At 35.0% G+C, this 17,175-nt stretch overlaps 6 protein-coding genes and 1 pseudogene across 6 annotated transcripts; 3 read left to right on the forward strand and 4 right to left on the reverse strand.

Annotated features, from left to right (window-relative positions):
* Nucleotides 1-260: 260 nt before the first annotated feature.
* LOC128254974 (uncharacterized) lies at nucleotides 261-900 on the reverse strand (annotated as a pseudogene).
* A 1,243-nt stretch (nucleotides 901-2,143) lies between these two features.
* Nucleotides 2,144-2,582, reverse strand: LOC128254604 (bomanin Short 2). Its single transcript, XM_052983760.1, has 2 exons — nucleotides 2,423-2,582; nucleotides 2,144-2,356 (listed from the first exon to the last, which is right to left on the reverse strand). The coding sequence occupies exons 1-2, from the start codon at nucleotides 2,478-2,480 to the stop codon at nucleotides 2,277-2,279; spliced, it is 138 nt and encodes a 45-aa protein (XP_052839720.1). The 5' UTR covers nucleotides 2,481-2,582; the 3' UTR covers nucleotides 2,144-2,276.
* Nucleotides 2,583-3,840: 1,258 nt separating this feature from the next.
* Nucleotides 3,841-4,481, forward strand: LOC128254591 (bomanin Bicipital 1). The gene is made up of 2 exons (XM_052983747.1): nucleotides 3,841-3,971; nucleotides 4,028-4,481. Exons 1-2 carry the CDS (start codon nucleotides 3,914-3,916, stop codon nucleotides 4,438-4,440), a joined length of 471 nt encoding a protein of 156 aa, XP_052839707.1. The 5' UTR covers nucleotides 3,841-3,913; the 3' UTR covers nucleotides 4,441-4,481.
* Nucleotides 4,482-4,727: 246 nt separating this feature from the next.
* Nucleotides 4,728-5,128, reverse strand: LOC128254605 (bomanin Short 2-like). The gene is made up of 2 exons (XM_052983761.1): nucleotides 4,968-5,128; nucleotides 4,728-4,902 (listed from the first exon to the last, which is right to left on the reverse strand). Exons 1-2 carry the CDS (start codon nucleotides 5,023-5,025, stop codon nucleotides 4,826-4,828), a joined length of 135 nt encoding a protein of 44 aa, XP_052839721.1. The 5' UTR covers nucleotides 5,026-5,128; the 3' UTR covers nucleotides 4,728-4,825.
* A 586-nt stretch (nucleotides 5,129-5,714) lies between these two features.
* LOC128254603 (bomanin Short 2-like) lies at nucleotides 5,715-6,174 on the reverse strand. Its single transcript, XM_052983759.1, has 2 exons — nucleotides 6,014-6,174; nucleotides 5,715-5,948 (listed from the first exon to the last, which is right to left on the reverse strand). Exons 1-2 carry the CDS (start codon nucleotides 6,069-6,071, stop codon nucleotides 5,869-5,871), a joined length of 138 nt encoding a protein of 45 aa, XP_052839719.1. The 5' UTR covers nucleotides 6,072-6,174; the 3' UTR covers nucleotides 5,715-5,868.
* Nucleotides 6,175-7,069: 895 nt separating this feature from the next.
* LOC128254598 (bomanin Bicipital 1) lies at nucleotides 7,070-7,623 on the forward strand. Its single transcript, XM_052983753.1, has 2 exons — nucleotides 7,070-7,230; nucleotides 7,304-7,623. The coding sequence occupies exons 1-2, from the start codon at nucleotides 7,173-7,175 to the stop codon at nucleotides 7,594-7,596; spliced, it is 351 nt and encodes a 116-aa protein (XP_052839713.1). The 5' UTR covers nucleotides 7,070-7,172; the 3' UTR covers nucleotides 7,597-7,623.
* A 1,039-nt stretch (nucleotides 7,624-8,662) lies between these two features.
* Nucleotides 8,663-9,189, forward strand: LOC128254602 (uncharacterized). Its single transcript, XM_052983758.1, has 2 exons — nucleotides 8,663-8,909; nucleotides 8,970-9,189. Exons 1-2 carry the CDS (start codon nucleotides 8,843-8,845, stop codon nucleotides 9,092-9,094), a joined length of 192 nt encoding a protein of 63 aa, XP_052839718.1. The 5' UTR covers nucleotides 8,663-8,842; the 3' UTR covers nucleotides 9,095-9,189.
* The last annotated feature ends 7,986 nt before the right edge of the window (nucleotides 9,190-17,175 follow it).

The raw sequence follows: 17,175 nt of genomic DNA on the forward strand, positions 1-17,175 counted from the left end.
TTATCAACAAACCTTCTAGCCAAAACTTTGTTCAAAACTTGGAGCTAAATTTCGGAGTAAATTATCTTATATTACACATATATATTTTAATTAAACATTTTCTTAATAGAAATTTAAAGTAAGAATTTTTATTTGGAAGAGGTTTTTGAAGCACCCCTGATCAAAAGGGGAATTTGCAATCGGCTTAAAGTCAATTAATTTGTAACTCAGCTGTGCCTTGTTTCCCCGTCAATTAGACATTTTCCCAATAAAAATATATATTATGTTTACTTTTAATTTCTTTTAATTGATCTTATCTTTCTTTGAATTTAAATTACATTTCTGTTGGACTTAAATATATATGTGGCTGTGTGAACTGCAACTGGCTCGTTTTCTTGCCTCCATCTCAGCTGCTCCTAGGCCCCCACATTGCAGACGCGGCAGTCGCCGTTGATGATGACATTGCCAGGATTCAGGGGAGTTGCTGTGGACACTGTAGAACGAAAATCAGAGTTAAATGACTTGTATTGTTTGTAAATATTTAGTTTAGTTTACTCACCATTGGCCAGAGCCAGCAGTCCCAAAACAAAGGCAAGCGATAGGAATTTCATGTTGTTGATTTTGTGGTTTGTTTTTGCGGTTGACTCGAGATGATTGCAGGTTTCGAGATTCAAGCACACCGCTGCTTATATAGCCCTATAGCTGAGCTCCTAGAGCTAGACCGATCGGTCTTATCGGTCTGGGAAAATTCTGGCAGAGATCGGGATTCTCCCAGACGAGAAGTTCCCCAAGCGCAGTGGTGCGACGTTCTCAATGAAATTGAGCGTAAACAAGTGCAGACTGATAGCCACGGGGCGCGAGATTAGGAAAGGGAAATCCAAGCTGGTCCACAGCAATATTCTATTCACGTGCGATGCCCATATCGAAAACCTGATTTCATTTGACTTAGCGCCCCTGCGATATACATATTTCCAAGTATTTCGACCCGTTTTACAAGTTCAATTCCGTCGAATCCATAAAGTCTAAATTAAAACCAAGCTTATTAGCAAGAATTGTGCGAAAAGGGGTAACCAATGCACATAGTTGCAATAGTCTGCTTCGTCTGGTTGTCGCTAAATGCCATATAAAAATTTGTTAAAAATGCGTAGTACAAGAAGAAAACAAATCGATACTTATTTCAATGTAGCATTTAAAACACCGTTTTACAAAAGTAAAAATTTATTTTTTTTTTTTCAGTAATGACATATTGGGTTTAAAACGTTTTAAGTTCAAATATTTTGTACTCAATTTAAATATTATTCGCTTTGATTTTTATCCTTTTCAGTTGTTAGTTAATTTAAATATGTAAATATTATAATTTTTTAAAATTATTTATTTGACCATTGGTTGCTCTATTCGACCATTGGTTAATTTGAGTTGATTTTTAATATTTGAACATTTTATTTAAATGTAAACCATAAATAAAATACATTTTAACCTTTACATTTACCTTTTACCCTTTTGTTAATTATTCCATAATGAAGTTTTCATCTTAATATCGTGTTATGACTTAAAAATATTGTATTAAATTTACAAAACAATTCAAATTGGGTAAACTATTAATTTTTTCAGTATGAGAATTTTTTCAATTACTAATTAAACAACTTATTAATAATTGTTACCATTTAAGGAGATTTAAAAGTTTTAAAATACAACATATAATTTTCTTTTCTTTATTTAAAACTGAATTCAGGAAACAAATTGTTTCAAAGCTGAACGTAATAAATAAAATACATTGTTATCAGCTTGTCTATATTTTTTTGTTTCTCCTACCCTAGTGGCAACGGTTCGGATGCGTAATTTGTCAGTGACAATAAAAGTAAACAATCCTTGAATAACTTTGACTGTTCTAAGATTATTGTGTTTTAATGAAAACAATAATATCAGGTGTTGATACTTTTAAACTTTTATTTATTTTATTTTTTAAATTTGCTTAAATTTAGTTGAAATACATCAAATATTGCTGTTGAAATGGATGAAAGCTAGGAACGCAAATAAAAGTAAAAATGTAAGAGCTTAACATCAAAACCAACTATCTCCTAAAACAAATGCAAACAGAAGACCTGAAGATTTCGATTATTAAAAAACCTTGAAAGGGTTAACCTTGAAAATAGTACAAAATACCTAGGATTTTGATCTTATTTATTTTTGGTTTTTAAATTCTAAATTCCATTTTAGTACAAATCGGTAGTATAAATATAGTGTCTTGGGTTGGAGGTAAGTTATGGCCTATTGTTGATTTTCAGGCAAGAACTTTCCTACTTGCCGCCATGGACATTGCAATATTTGCAGTCACCGTTGATGACCACATTTCCTGGATCGGGCGACAGGGGAACAGCTGTTGGGAAAATATTTAATTAGTTAAATAAACAAGCTCTAAATTGTTTTCTGTCTTATTACTGACCGTTGGCCAGAGCGAGCAGACCCAGCACGAAGACGGTGACAACTGAGAAGAATTTCATATCGATTCTGGATTGGTGGTTCCGGTTTTTAATGCTTAATGCGCTGCACAATTGATTGGCTTCAACTGATGCTCTTGACTGGCGGTACCTGATCTTTTATAGCTGAAAGTCGGTCGGATCGTAGAACGAGTCAAGTGCAATGGGCAGTCAGTCGGCGGAGGCTTCTGTTAACCCCAGAGAAATCTAGCGCGTTTGGGAAAACACAGAATGTTTAGCCTTCTGCGCTGTTAACCGTTCAATAGCTTTTTGTTTTTGCGTATTCAGATCTGGAAATTCCAATCCAGTGTTTACTTTGAAGCAAATAATAGTGTTATCTAAACTAGCAGGTGGAACTTAAATTCAAGTGAAAATGTTCAGATGTGCACATAATATTTAAATACTTGTAGTTCATTTTGTCCATTTATTAACAGTTTCTCCCTAAAGCAATATATTTTATATTTTTGTTGACAAATGAAATTTGTTTTTATTAACTTCTATTCCGTTTTTTTATATTTGCATAAAAACCTGACACGAATTAAAACAAACAATGGGTGATCATAACAAACAAAATATGCATTTAGAGCAAAAAGTGTATCGACGAATTCAAACCTGTTAATTATATTTGAATTCCAAAATCAACACGTGTTAAAAATTTTAAATTAACATATAATAAATTATAAATTAAAACACAGTAAGTGAAAAGAAACGTTTTTAATCATTCTTAAAATTATACTTTTGACATGATCCACTTCACGCACGTGTTGAGTAAACTATTATTTGAGTTCAATGGAAGTAGCTCTTAATGAAATTCAATAAACTTGATTTTCATAGCTTTCCAATGAGTAAAGAATATAAGTTACGATGTGAGTATATAAAAATGAAATAAACATTTGAATTGCATCCTATTCAAAAAACTAACACAATGAATTTTTGAAAAAATATTGTGAAAATGATTTTTAGAACTAAGTGACAGAAGTGGAGATAAAAAACAAGCTTAAAAACAAATGAAAACCGTAAATTACATTAACAAAAAAAAATGGTAACCATACAAAAAATGTTTAATGTTATTCTTATAAGGGAGTCCAACTGCAACGGATTAGATCTCTGGTGGACTTTAATAATTTAAATTTGTAAAGAGTGAAATTAAATTTTTATATTTTATTTTTAAGTAAAACATTTTTAGTTTACAGTGTCAGTTCTTTCAACCCTAACAAGTTAAAAAGTGGGAAGAAGAAAAGCATTAGATTCATTTCCTTTTCTTTTATTCCGGCCACAGTCAATAATTCAGCTTTGTCTCAAAATAAAGCAAAACATCATGCCTTACCTATACTTTATTCCAGCCTTGAGCGATTTTATATGCATGTGTATACATTATATGTAGATTACAGATCTGAGCTAATCGGGACGGGTATAAAAGAAGGCGCCTGTGATCGAGCAGGTTAGAGAGCCGCATAATGAAGTGCCTGACGCTATTGGCGCTATTGTTCTTGGCCACGTTGGCCTTCGTTCAAGGTCAGTTTTGGTCTGAAAGACGTTACACAGGATAGTAATCATTGTTTCACCTACAGCCGGAAAGGTGATGATCAACGGAAAGTGTGTGAACTGTTCACATGACCATACCACCACCACAACCACCACAACCACGCACAAGCCAGCAAGGGGTAGAGCAACCACCGCCAAACCCAAGCCGAAATCAACTCCGACCCACAGGCGACGTTCGTCGGATGAGGATGATAATGACCTGGACGGTGGCTTCTCCCTCCATCAATTTGGTGGATCTCAATACATAGGCCGACGACCCAAGCGCCAATGGGGTGGTCAGTACATTGATCTGGGCGGATCTGGCGGACGAGGAGGAGGCGGCAGCGGCGGAGGTGGAGGCTGGTCAGGAGGTGGCGTTACCACCATCGATTCCCGACCCTATCCCGGAGGAACCATAGTCCGCAACAGTGACTGTGTCGGCTGTAATATTCGCGGTTAATACCACGGAATTTAATTACAATAAATTTTTATGAAAATAAATTTAATGAGATGTGTTTTTCCTCAAAAAAAGTTGTCCAGTTCCAGTTGACTTTTTTAATAGCAATTAAAATTGTAAGTAATTATTTTTCTTAAAAATTGGCCGATGCCAGTTGTTATACTTAAAAGACTAGATCTCAAATATAAAATAAATCAAAATATAAAATCACAGTTCACTGGATTTAAATCAACAAATGTTTTCTTTTTTTTTTTTTTTGAACTGCCCGGAAATAAAAACCACAGTCAATTAATTTGTATTATGTTGTATTTGTATGGTTGGTATTGATTCTAAACTCTATGTAGCAAACATTAAAATTGTGTTATTTATATTTTTAAAAAAATTTCCACTAGCTGCCGCGAACATTGCAGTATTTGCAGTCGCCGTTGATGATCACGTTTCCTGGATCGGGCGACAGGGGAACAGCTGAGGGGTAAATAACAAATTAGTGAAATAAACAAGTTTAAAAATAGTTTATAATCTTTACTAACCGTTGGCCAGAGCCAGCAGACCCAGCACGAAGACGGTGACGACCGAGAAGAATTTCATATTGATTCTGGATTTGTTTTGCCGGCTTTAAGACGATATATGCACAGTTCACTCTATTGACATCAACTGATTCTCTCGGCTTACGGCACCTGATCTTATATAGCCGAGAGTCGATCTGACTAGAAAAACCCGAGTGCAATAGGTAGTCAGAGGCCCCAGATAACCCCCGACACATATATATAATCACTAGACCCTGGATTTTATGTAAAAGTACATTGTTTACTGCTGAACAGAATCTTATTCTAACTGGCAAGCTCGAAGTGAGTGTCAACAAAATATTTCTGCAACATTACACTGGCTTACAAATTTAAACCGACAAAATCCTCCAGAGATGAAATTATGCATTTTCCGGTGCAGTTTAACGCCCTGATTCAGAAAACTACACTTAAAATTGTTTATATCGTAATATATTTTTTAAAGAGTAATGTGCGTTTTCACCTGTTTTCAAGCCTTTTCTGTTTTTACTCATCCCAGTTCGGCTTAACATTCATTGATAGCTTAATTTACTATAAAAGTAACCGCAATCAAAGCAATATTTTTGTTGTTATGTATATTATTAATAGGTAGTACACCTATTTGGCGAGATCGCCTATTGAACTTAAATTTGGTTACCCCGATGCGATAACGTCGGTCGCAAGATTGCTGGCAATAATAAATTCATAAATGCCCAGAAAGAAAGTACTTATAAATTTTCGTGTTACTGAAAAGGGGAGTAATACCCTCTTATTTTTTGTATTTGTATGTTTGGCATTGTTTCTAAATTCTATGTTACATTTTAAAGTTGTATGATAAATATTGTGTCTTGCGTTTGAGTTAACTTGAGTCCTGGTATCCTGTTTGATCCTACTTGCCACCATGGACATTGCAGTACTTGCAGTCACCGTTGATGATCACATTTCCGGGATCGGGCGACAGGGGAACAGCTTAGGGGCAGAAAATTAATTAGAAAAATAAATTAGTTTAAAAATATTTTATAGTATTTACTAACCGTTGGCCAGAGCCAGCAGACCCAGCACGAAGACGGTGACGACTGAGAAGAATTTCATATTGATTTTGGATTCTTTGTTCCGGTTTTGGATGCTTATTGCGCTGCACAATTGGTTGACTTCAACTGATGCTCACTGCTAGCGAGATCTGATCTTATATAGCTGAGAGTCGGTTGGTAGATGGAATCAGGTTCAATGGGTAGTCGTAGGTTACTGATAAGCCCCGACCGTTCATATGTTTTTGGAAAAACCCAAAAAATGTAATCACTGGATTTGGGTATTTTGTAGAAACACATTTTAAACGGAATCCTATTTTAATTGTAAATAATCCGTAACATAGATTAAAATATTCGCATAATTATTAAAAGCTGTCCAAAATTGAACCAATTATATCTGCTGCATCGTCAACTGAATCAAAAGCCAAAATTCAAAATATATAAAGTAGAAGTCCTTATAAATTACCAAGCAGGAAGTATTTTTTTAAGGAATTGAACTGCAATTTTTTAAGAACCATACATGAAAATTTATAAATATATACTTTACAAGGGTAAAATAAAAAAAATATGGTAATATGAATGCCATATGTTTGTTGCCCTTTTAAAAAATTGATACTGGCAGAAACCGGTTCTGAGGTCAGAGGTTTTGATGGCCAAGAAATAAACAAAAATATAAATCAATCTGTAATTCGACATGATAACGTCGGTCATTAAATGTGCAGTCAATGACGTCGAATTAAAAACAATATACTTTATATAAATTAAATATTTTAAAATTGTATTAATAAATGAAATAACCAAAAATATTAACAACTTTTCAAGTAGTAGGTATACAAAAGTACAGTTCGAATTTTAAATTATAAATAAAGTATCGATTTAGGAGAAATCAAAACAAGCTTCTGGTTTTTGACAAACACTCTGTGTTACATATACATTTGAGTTTAATTTCTAGCTAACTGAAATCAGAATCAAAGCTTGTGTGGAAAACCCCTTGCCAAGAATAATCTGTGAATTGAACTGGTTTCTGGGGCGAATCCCCGTGCTACCACCTTTGACTGTGCGTTCGTTGCAATAATCTGGTTTCAATATCAAAGCAAACGGGAATGCTTAAAAGCTTTCGGATTTTAAGTGTCTCGAGCAGATTTGTCTTGTACCCAGTTCGAGAATGAAGTGTCTGATTCTAGCTTTTGCCGTTGCCGCCGTCTTGGTTTCCCAGGCGACAGGTAAGGATGAGATGAGATGGCCACCCTCCTATTCTCAGCCACACGATTTCCTTATTATTCCATTACTCTACAGCCGGAAATGTGATTATCGGCGGTACCTGCCGTGACTGCAGTCCGCCGGTGGCGGAAAACGTGGTAGTTAATGGTCAATCCTACAAGACGGGCAGACCGGGTCAGGGAACCGTCTACATCGGATCCCCCGATGCCTATCCAGGAGCTTTGGATGGTCGAGTCCGTCGACCGGGAGCTGGCGGAGGAGCTGGTGGCACCCGGTATCCTGAAGGCTTCAGTGGTCGCGTGCCCGGCAACACTTACCTTCACAATAAGGATTGTGTTGGTTGCAGCATCAGCGGGGGCGAGGACTGAAAATTAATAAAGTTTTAAAACCAAAAAGAGCACTTTGTGTTTATATATTCTATGGAATAACGTAGGGCTCCTTGAAAACAGCTTCTCTGCCAGAAATTTAAAAACGACTTTTAATTTACAATATTCACAACTATAAATTATTAGAAAATTTAAAAACTAATTGTTTTTAAGTTTATCATATTATTTATTCGATTTGAGAAAGATTAAGGGTAATAGAATAAGTGCTGTAATTTAAGCGTTCGTGTTCAAATATTTTTAATTTTATATTGGTTTTATTCGTCGAACATGTTACAACATTTTTAAATTTATACATTTTATTGGACAATATTCGCAATTATATATTATGAGAAAATGTTATCATGGTCTCAAAACTACAAATTCGTTTTATTGTACGGTTAATTTGAAAATGATTTAGATTTATTAATTCAGGTTTGTGTTTAAAAACCTCTACTTAATAATGCAACGTTTTATATTTTGATCCAGACTTCTTAGAACAGAGCTAGGCTTAAAAGCTTTTCTACATTTTGTTCGTTAAATAAACTTCTTATGGTATTGTTTAAATAATTGTTAGTTGGTGTACTCATTTGTTATAAACAAAACCTGCGCATATGGACTCCGTGAGTAAATATTTGTTAACAAAAGATTTATTTACATGCTGTCAGTATATCAAGTCTTCAGGCAAAACAACAAGTTCCCTTAAACATTCTGAAGCGCAAAACACGTTTAAATCTGGAACCAAATTTTGCAAAGGGATATTCATTATTAACAAATTGACATACATTGCTAAAAGTCTTAAGTAATAGAATAAAAAAAAAACAAATTTATCTTAATTTTCTATATTTATATTTATATGAAATTAAACTTTCTTTTTGTTCTGATTCAAACTGCTATTTAATTTGCCAGAAATCAAAATCTAATCAAAGCCGTGAATACCCTTAACATTGCACCCTACGTCATTATTGGTATTTACGCAGCATTCATCACAAGTATAAGTAAATATATTAATTATATTGCAAAGCTAGCTATCTAAAGCTTTAAAGCTGCAATTCAGCAGAGGCGAACTCTCAGTTTTGTTGGGTGGGTTATCAAGAGTGGGGGTTTTTGAAAAACCCAAAGGTTGGTAAAGTATTCTGGGGTAATTTCTGTTTTCTTGTGTTATTCACGGTCGTGCTTAAGCGATGAGGCTATATAAAACGTGTTCAAATGGAACGATCTCAGTCAGTGTTTCATCTCAATTGTCGCAGCAATGAAGTGGATTTCGTTATTCTTGCCCCTACTGGCGCTTCTTTCTCTGGCTAATGTTGGATATGCTCGTAAGTTGCACATTTTTTGTTGATCCTCAAACCTTTTTATAACAGCTTAATTTATTTCAGGGACCATTCCAAAAATTACCATTAGGAATGGCGACATTATAGTGCATGGAAACTGCCATGGCTGCACAGCCCGAGCCACAAAAAACTCGGCTTATTTATCATTTAAATTTACTCGTAGATGTTAGATTTTCAATAGTGATGAAATAACCAAAATCTTGCCATATATATTTAAACTTATTTATTAATAAAAACCAAAAAAACTTTAAATTACAAGTGAAAATTCTTGTTTAACGTGAAAAATGTAAAGGATAATACTAAAGGTGCTATATAAATAATCTTTTAAATATTTGGCATATTTAAAAAAAATTAAAAAAGCTTTACTAATTATAATTGATATTAAAACCATTGTGAGACTAAAATCCAATTCGAAATGTAAGGGAAGCATGCTTAGCAATTCTTTTTCGACTGCCCACCTGTAAGTTATTTCACTGTACTAAATTAATAATAGCCAAATTGCAATGTTCTCGTAAATTTGTCGTAAAACTCAAGCCTGGATCGTAAATCATTCTTGGTCCGTAGCGAGGTTCCGTTCTGGCCTCTGTTTTATGCCTCATTGGTGGAAATATTTCCACAAAAAAACAGCATAAAAGTTGCCATCATATTTGACTTTACCCGGACCATGCCGCCGTACACGTGTTTTCGTCGTTTCGTTGCTTTCCTTGTGGCAACGGCATTTCCGCGTCCTGTGAGCCGTGTCCTTTGTGAGATGTTTTATTGCCAAAGAAAACCGAGCGAAGGCAAACCGCTGTGCGCCTGTAAATGACTCCCCAGGCACCTTTATATTGACTCGTAAAATTGCGACATTTAGTTGTGTGTGTGTGTTGTGGAGGTGGCCAACCCAAATCCGTCCATGCCATTTTACCGGCCTCCTTTTCTCGGGGTCGAAGTCATGGTTTTCGGAGGCGTTTTTCAGTGCTTTAAATTTGATTTTTATTTACCCCAACCATTGTTACCGGCAAACGATTTTTTTTTATGTTACAAAAGACCTCTCTGCCCTTCCAGTCTTTTACTTCATTTGGCGGAAATTGAGTTTTGGTTAGAGAGCAAATTGTGAAAAACAATGTCAAGTAAAGCATGAAAAGAATTAAACACTTGGTCGATTTGTTAACTCTCCCTTTTGGTCTGGCGGAAAAAAGTTTTGTTCAAGAACTTTGATTAAATTCGTTTGTATCAAGCGATTATTTGAATTGTTCAAGTGACCAACGAAAAGGGACTCAATTTTTCATAATTAAATTCATTTCGTTTCGTTTGCAGCCGACACATCGCGCATACGCCCAGTTGCACAAAAAATTTTCCGTCTGCATTTTTGTGCTTTCATTATATTCGTGATTTTTTACCAACACCCAGTGAAAGTGCCCAACAGTGTATTTTATTTATCCCTTTCGATTTTAAATTCTTCAGCAAGCATTTTGTTGAGAGGAAACAAATTTAAAATGATTTTAAATGCATCAGATGATTGTGAAATACTAACTAATACATTTAAAACTGCGGGAAAATTATGCTTTATGCTCCTATTCACTACTCGCAAATTGTTATTTTTAATACATATCAGTATAATACGTTTAAAAATTGATTTAAGTTATGTTGTAAATTTTATTTGAATGGAAATTTTTTACGTTTAAGACAGCAAATTTTAACTTTAATGATGTTGTTACGTTTTTGGTTTCAGAAAAATGAATACATCTTTAAAACAACGGCATTAAATTTTTTTAAAGGTATTTTAATTTCAAATATCACTTTTTTCACGTATTATACTGATATGTATTAGAAATCAATCAATGCCAAGTGAATGGAAAAAATAAATTCCTATAAAATATTATTTTTGCTGTAAAGTTAAAGCATGGTCTGATTGTCCTTTTCCGAGTGTCAATCTCGCATATCCCAGCAACTGTCATTGCAACATAATTACGCACTCCAAACTACCACCCCTTGGGAAAATTGGCAGAGAACCGTATATGCAATCAAATATTGGCAAACACAGAATTTTCCATCTACTTTGCTGCAGTATTCCGGGGCCCAGGACATGTGGCCAAAATGGCAACCAAAGGGACCCAAAAACAATTGCCCGGCCACGCCCCGAAGCCAGCCAACCACAATATCCACAACCGCCGAGGCAGCCATCATCCACCATCTCCACCCCCATGGCCGATCAACTGGTCATTCAATTTTGCAAGCCTTTCGCCCTCGGGCGCATGCATTATGCAGCTTACCTCGGACTGATTTCATTTTCGTAATTACCTCGCCGACTCGGAAAAGGCCCCAAATCCCCCTGTCCTTTCGCAGTGCGCAAAAAGTCTCTGTAATCCGACTATTGTGTCTTAATGTCTTAAAACATTTTTTCATTTAAAATTTAACTAAAGCTGCCAATGTGAGCTTACATTCTTTATGTATTTTATTATTTATTTCAATATTTTAAATTGCTTTCATTAAATTAATCTTCTTTTTTAAAAACCCTGAAATTTTATTGCAAACTTTATAAGAAGCCTTAGCAAAAGGCAAGCATCCAAATAAAAATAAATAAATACTTTAATAATCACAGTATATTTTTCTTAATTTAAACCAATAAATTACTATTTGATTTAAATATAATCAGTGGCCAAAAATCGAAATGCGTCGCAATATAATCTTTGTAAGTCTGTGTTATTTCTCAGAATTTGATTATAATCACTAATCGCATGGTGATTCTATTTTATATAGGTAGACACAAATCTTTAAATAATTTGTATTTATAAGTTAAATATAAATCTTACTTATTTTAGAATTTTTGATATTAAATTATTCTTACATATATACATAAAGCTTAAATATTTCTTATATTATTATAAAACAAAACTGGGAAGCCATCCAGAAAATAATTTCCAGAAAAAAAAGTTCGAAAAACCATTGCACATAAAAGCAGCATAAAAGCCAATAAAAAAAAATTTAAAAATTTTAAATAAATATATATAAATTCTCCCTAGCAGAAATCAATTATTTCGCTCAGTGGCCTTTTTCTCTATTGGTTATCGACAGGTGGCGCATTCTGGCTTGGGTTCGGTCGAGCAGACTTAACGAGTTGATTAAATGCTGTAATTGATGGAATTGCGAATGGGGATGCAAAGGTGTAAACGATCGGCTTGGAATGCCGCCTGGATAAACATGTCATTGTCGTTAGACGATGCCATGCCGGTCGATTGGGCGAGCTGCAAAGTGATTTGGGATGGCCCAGCCATCAGAACCCTGCCCATCGTCGAACCCTTTTCTCCGTTTCTGTTTCTCCCCTATCGGACATCATCAGTGGGCATCAATCAGAGGAGCGCCGGGAATGCGAGCGTATTCATTTCATAAAAATATTTGCGGCAAGGGTCGAGGCACGACTTCATGAAAGGGTCGCAAAAAAGGCCAGCCAGATAGGTTGGAATAAAAAATGATTTAAAAATTGAAAGGATTATGGGTGAGCGGCAACGGAGCGCGTTAATGTTGATGGCCGGATGGGTTCCCTTAGGGTCGGATTTTGGGGACCTGGGGACGGATCTGCTGGTATGTGGCTGGTGTCGCTGTCAGTCAAACAAAACAGGGCTGAAATCAACGCGGATGCCAACGGCAATGCTGTTGTTGGCCAACAATATAATTTGAACAGGAATGAAAAATAAACGAGCCGCACGAGAAGTGATTTTTTTTTTTGGGCCGAGAGCAAAGAGGTTGTATAAAAAAGAACATAAAGCGTGCAAATTTTGTATAAATCAAACCAAATATGTGAACAAAATGTTTTTTTTTTATTTCGATTCCTGAAACCGGAATAGACACAAAATGTGTATGTCGCACAGTGGAGTAAACAAATAACTTTAGTTGTAAAATAAATAATAATACTAATAAATAAATTACATTTTTATAATCATCTTATAATTATTATACATCTAATATTAATGTCTTACATATTGTAAATATCAAGAAAATCCTGTAATTTCCTCATTTGAGTTTAAATATGCAATTTTGATTTTCGGAAAAACACTAAAAGTTCAAAACGAGTTTTTGCAAATCCAATGTCACCAACAAAATTCAAAACTGTACCCATTGTGTAGTTCCCTTTTCATTACAATTTGTCCACTCCAATCCATTCTCTTTCTTTACCACTGTGCAGAATTGCCTTATATTTAGACTGAAATGTACTGCACTGAAAAAAACATTTTAATGTTTATTTAAGATAAAACCAACAAAAAATATCAATCATTATAACGCACAAAAATATACTTACTTTTAATCACTCGAAAAAGTTTACTTACAATTTTTTAGTTCTAAAAAAACGTTATTATATAATTGATATACAAACAAAATATTGAACATAAAGTTTGCAATTAACGCTTTAAGAATAAAAATAAATATTGCTTGATACTATATAAATGTTGTAGGATTTTCAATTGTAGTCAACATAATGTAAGAATGGTCTTGAGGAAATACATTTTTAGTGAAACCCACATTATGTTAACCTGCACATCTTGGACTTACTTAGGATGCATTTCGACTGGATTATAAAGGAAAAACCTGTGTAATTTTGAGTGCCATATGTCACAGCGCTTATAGCTGCTGAACTTTTCTTCGTGTATCCACATGGGTGGACTTTCCACTGACATTGTCTGCCTCTTTATCCTTTGCACCGGACAACTTCTACGGCGGCTGCTGCTGCTGCTGCTGGCAGTTTGCACAACGATAAATGTTATAACTGAGCTGGGGATTTGCTGCTACTGTTTGGCAGTTTGGTAGGTGGAACAGCTGCCGCTTTTCGGCTTGGACGTGGTCTTGGACTTGGTCTGACAAAACTCAATTTATTGTCGAGCGCCGCAAGCACGGGCTCCCTTTTGCACAAAAGCTCCCCGGCAGGACATTATCCATCTATCACATTTTCTGTGGCTCTCTTTCATCACTGTGCGCTGTGGTTGTGTTTGCTCGGCTGGCATTTCCACATTTCCACCATTTTCACCATTTTCCCCATTTCTATATTTCACATTTCCACTTGCCCGTTGGCAGGACTTTATGATGTCCATTCTCGCTTCTCGGCGTTGACTGCTGAAAATTGAAAATCATAATCGCATCAACTTTCTGCACCGAAAACTTTCACCACTGTGTGCGAAAAGTTGTGACTTTCTCCCATCCCCCAAAAGTAGGCAGTGCACGAAGTCTGAATGCTAGAAAGATAATTTGTTGAGATTAGTTTTACAACACACAATGCGTGGGGTGGATATGGATGTGAATGTGGATGTGGATGTGGTTGTGGGTGCTCATTGTGGTTTGCCTTTTATCAGACAAACCGACAGTTGGGCTGGGTTCTAGCCAACTTTTGTGCATATAAATTATGTGCAAGTTGATTATAAAACAATGCAAAACTGGCCAAAAGTTTTCAGCTCAAGTTGACGTTAACTTGGATAGTTTGGCCTGGACTGAAACTCCTTTTCCCTGCGGTCGATTGGGTGGGACACTTAAAATGGGGGTGGCTCAAACAGCTGCTCTCAACCGGGGTGGTTAGTATTTTCTGAAGTATCTATTATGATGGAGATTTGAAGTATGAATGGGAAAAGAAAAATGCAAAAGGTTTTCGTTTTAGAAGGATTTCTTGGACATTCTTTCTCAAATTGTCGTTTGTCACCCCTTTTATCCCTTTTCGGTTCAGTTAGTTTAACATAAAAACAGCATTTCTATTAATAAATGGTTTTTTTTATGTTTATATTTCTCGCATTCTTCGGTTTTTTGTACTCTTAAATTAATTTTTGGCCATCATTTTAAACCACATTCTTGAAATTAATAAATATGAGCTAGAAACATTATAAGAACTAATTTTTTACAGATCATTTTTAAGACAGCAATAGTGTCGAAGCTATTAAGTCTACAGCACATCAATGTAAATTATTTATTTTTAAAGCATTTAAACATATAAACTTTGAACATAATATTTTCATTATCATAAGCTACTTAAAAAAACATAAGAGTAATTTTAAATCGATTTTGTAGCTAACGTTTATAATTATAATTTGTGTGCATTTTCGCACAAAAATGTTTTTTTTTTGTGTACTATTTTTAAGCATACTATACACCATATAATACTATTTTATCTTTGATACATTTTTTGTAAGGCCTCAGGACTTTGTGGTAATAGGTAAATCCAAGAAACAAGTTTATTTTTTAAGATTAAGATTAAGATTATTAATCTTATATTCCCATAGCAGTAAAACTATCAACTATTTTTAAAAATACATTTTTTTTAACGTATAATTGTTTTGATAAAAAACTTGGAGCATATAAATTTATAGGGCATATATTTTAACAGCAAGCAAATATTCTCATCACCAACATTTTCAATTACTGGCTGTGAAAATCTTCTAATTTATTTACCCAACATGAAATTAGTTATATAAGTTTTCATATACACGATTAAGTAGAAAACGATAAACTAACTGCCTGATCACGCTACCATCTCTGAGTGGTCAATGAGTGGCCGTTTGTGCTTCGGCTACATTAAGTGGTGCCATCATACCGCCTTTACTCCGACCAATCCCCCTCCCACTCGACTCCTCCTGCCCCAAATGCCCCACATCGCCGCTCGAAATTAGCGTCGCTCCGTTGGCCATAAGCCTGTCATGATGTGGCAAGTTGGCAAGCTGGCAAGCTGGCAAGTGGTGCGTCTGCTTGCCACAGAAGTTGTGGTCTGCTTTGTGCCATGTAATTGTTGATTTTATGCGTACGCCTGGCCATTAACGTGTTGCCCCAAGACCGCCGAGCTGTTGGCCGTGAAAAGCGAAGCGGCAATTAGGCCAGTCACAACTAGCGTGTCCACTTTCAGCCAGTCAGCCGGCCAGCCAGCTTGGGGATGAGGTGGGAAAATGATTGTTTCGGATGTGTAAATTTGACCAAGCCATTACCAGTAATTCCTGGACACGACATTGGAATGCAATGCTACAATTTACTACAAATGTCAAACGTAAATACAGGCATTTACAAGGTTAAGCTACAATGCAAGGAGCAGTTGAACTTATATCCTCATATCTTAGTATACCATAACGTTAGAGGTGCATAATAAAAGAAAGTTTTAAAAAAAAAATATACATACAATTTTTTTAATTTATAAACGTTTTCACCCATACCTATGTTTTGTTTATTACATATTATTAAAATTACTTAAAATAACTTCTCACCCAGGCTAAATTAATTGTAGAATATTCTATAAATTAAGCTTATTTTTAAATGCATCTGTTATCTTTATACCCTTGCAGAGGGTATTATAATTTCAGTCAGAAGTTTGCAACGCAGTGAAGGAGAAGTTTCCGACCCTATAAAGTATATATATTCTTGATCAGCATCACTAGTAGAGTCGATCTAGCCATGTCCGTCTGTCCGTCCGTCTGTCCGTCTGTCCGTCTGTCCGTCTGTCTGTCCGTCCGTCTGTCCGTCCGTCTGTCCGTCTGTCCGTCCGTTTATATGCAAACTAGTCTCTCAGTTTTAAAGCTATCTGCATGAAACTTTCCCAAAAGTTGTCTTTCTATTGCAGGTAGTATATAAGTCGGAACGAGCCGGATCGGACGACTATAGCATATAGCTCCCATAGGAACAATCGGAAAAATAAATGAAAAAAAATTATAACTTTGCTGTTTTTTAATTTTTTGTTTAGTTCTTCGACATATAGTAATGGTAAAATATTTCCGATTTACGGTTTAAATTTCATCAAAATCGGACGACTATAGCATATAGCTCCCATAGGAACAATCGGAAAAATAAATGAAAAAAATTATAACTTTGCTGTTTTTTAGTTTTTTGTTTAGTTCTTCGAGATATAGTAATGGTTTAATATTTCAGAATTACGGTTTTAATTTCATCAAAATCGGACGACTATAGCATATAGCTCCCATAGGAACAATCGGAAAAATAAATGAAAAAAAATTATAACTTTTCTGTTTTTTAATTTTTTGTTGAGTTCTTCGACATATAGCGATGTTTAATTATTTCAGAATTATGGTATAAATTTTATCAAAATCGGACGTCTATAGCATATAGCTCCCATAGAAATAATAAAAATATATAAAAATAACTATCTAATAATTGAGCTGCAAATCATCATAGTTTCAATGTTTTTTTTTAGCACATACTCAAGTAAATCATAATTTAAATGTTTTCAAAAGTATTTAATTAATGCAATAGCTGCAAGGGTATATGAACTTCGGTTTAATCTAACGTAAACTTA

This window comes from Drosophila gunungcola, assembly GCF_025200985.1.
Source record: "Drosophila gunungcola strain Sukarami chromosome 2R unlocalized genomic scaffold, Dgunungcola_SK_2 000006F, whole genome shotgun sequence".
Classification (NCBI taxonomy): domain Eukaryota; kingdom Metazoa; phylum Arthropoda; class Insecta; order Diptera; family Drosophilidae; genus Drosophila; species Drosophila gunungcola.

Excerpts from the sequence above, each read along its gene's own strand:
- LOC128254591 (XM_052983747.1), top strand. The coding sequence starts at position 3,914 with ATGAAGTGCCTGACGCTATTGGCGCTATTGTTCTTGGCCACGTTGGCC. Across the intron at positions 3,972-4,027 it reads CACGTTGGCCTTCGTTCAAG|CCGGAAAGGTGATGATCAAC; the intron begins GTCAGTTTTGGT and ends TTTCACCTACAG.
- LOC128254598 (XM_052983753.1), top strand. The coding sequence starts at position 7,173 with ATGAAGTGTCTGATTCTAGCTTTTGCCGTTGCCGCCGTCTTGGTTTCC. Across the intron at positions 7,231-7,303 it reads CTTGGTTTCCCAGGCGACAG|CCGGAAATGTGATTATCGGC; the intron begins GTAAGGATGAGA and ends ATTACTCTACAG.
- LOC128254604 (XM_052983760.1), bottom strand. The coding sequence starts at position 2,480 with ATGAAATTCTTCTCAGTTGTCACCGTCTTCGTGCTGGGTCTGCTCGCT. Across the intron at positions 2,357-2,422 it reads TCTGCTCGCTCTGGCCAACG|CTGTTCCCCTGTCGCCCGAT; the intron begins GTCAGTAATAAG and ends TTTTCCCAACAG.
- LOC128254603 (XM_052983759.1), bottom strand. The coding sequence starts at position 6,071 with ATGAAATTCTTCTCAGTCGTCACCGTCTTCGTGCTGGGTCTGCTGGCT. Across the intron at positions 5,949-6,013 it reads TCTGCTGGCTCTGGCCAACG|CTGTTCCCCTGTCGCCCGAT; the intron begins GTTAGTAAATAC and ends TCTGCCCCTAAG.
- LOC128254602 (XM_052983758.1), top strand. The coding sequence starts at position 8,843 with ATGAAGTGGATTTCGTTATTCTTGCCCCTACTGGCGCTTCTTTCTCTG. Across the intron at positions 8,910-8,969 it reads GGCTAATGTTGGATATGCTC|GGACCATTCCAAAAATTACC; the intron begins GTAAGTTGCACA and ends AATTTATTTCAG.
- LOC128254605 (XM_052983761.1), bottom strand. The coding sequence starts at position 5,025 with ATGAAATTCTTCTCGGTCGTCACCGTCTTCGTGCTGGGTCTGCTGGCT. Across the intron at positions 4,903-4,967 it reads TCTGCTGGCTCTGGCCAACG|CTGTTCCCCTGTCGCCCGAT; the intron begins GTTAGTAAAGAT and ends TTTACCCCTCAG.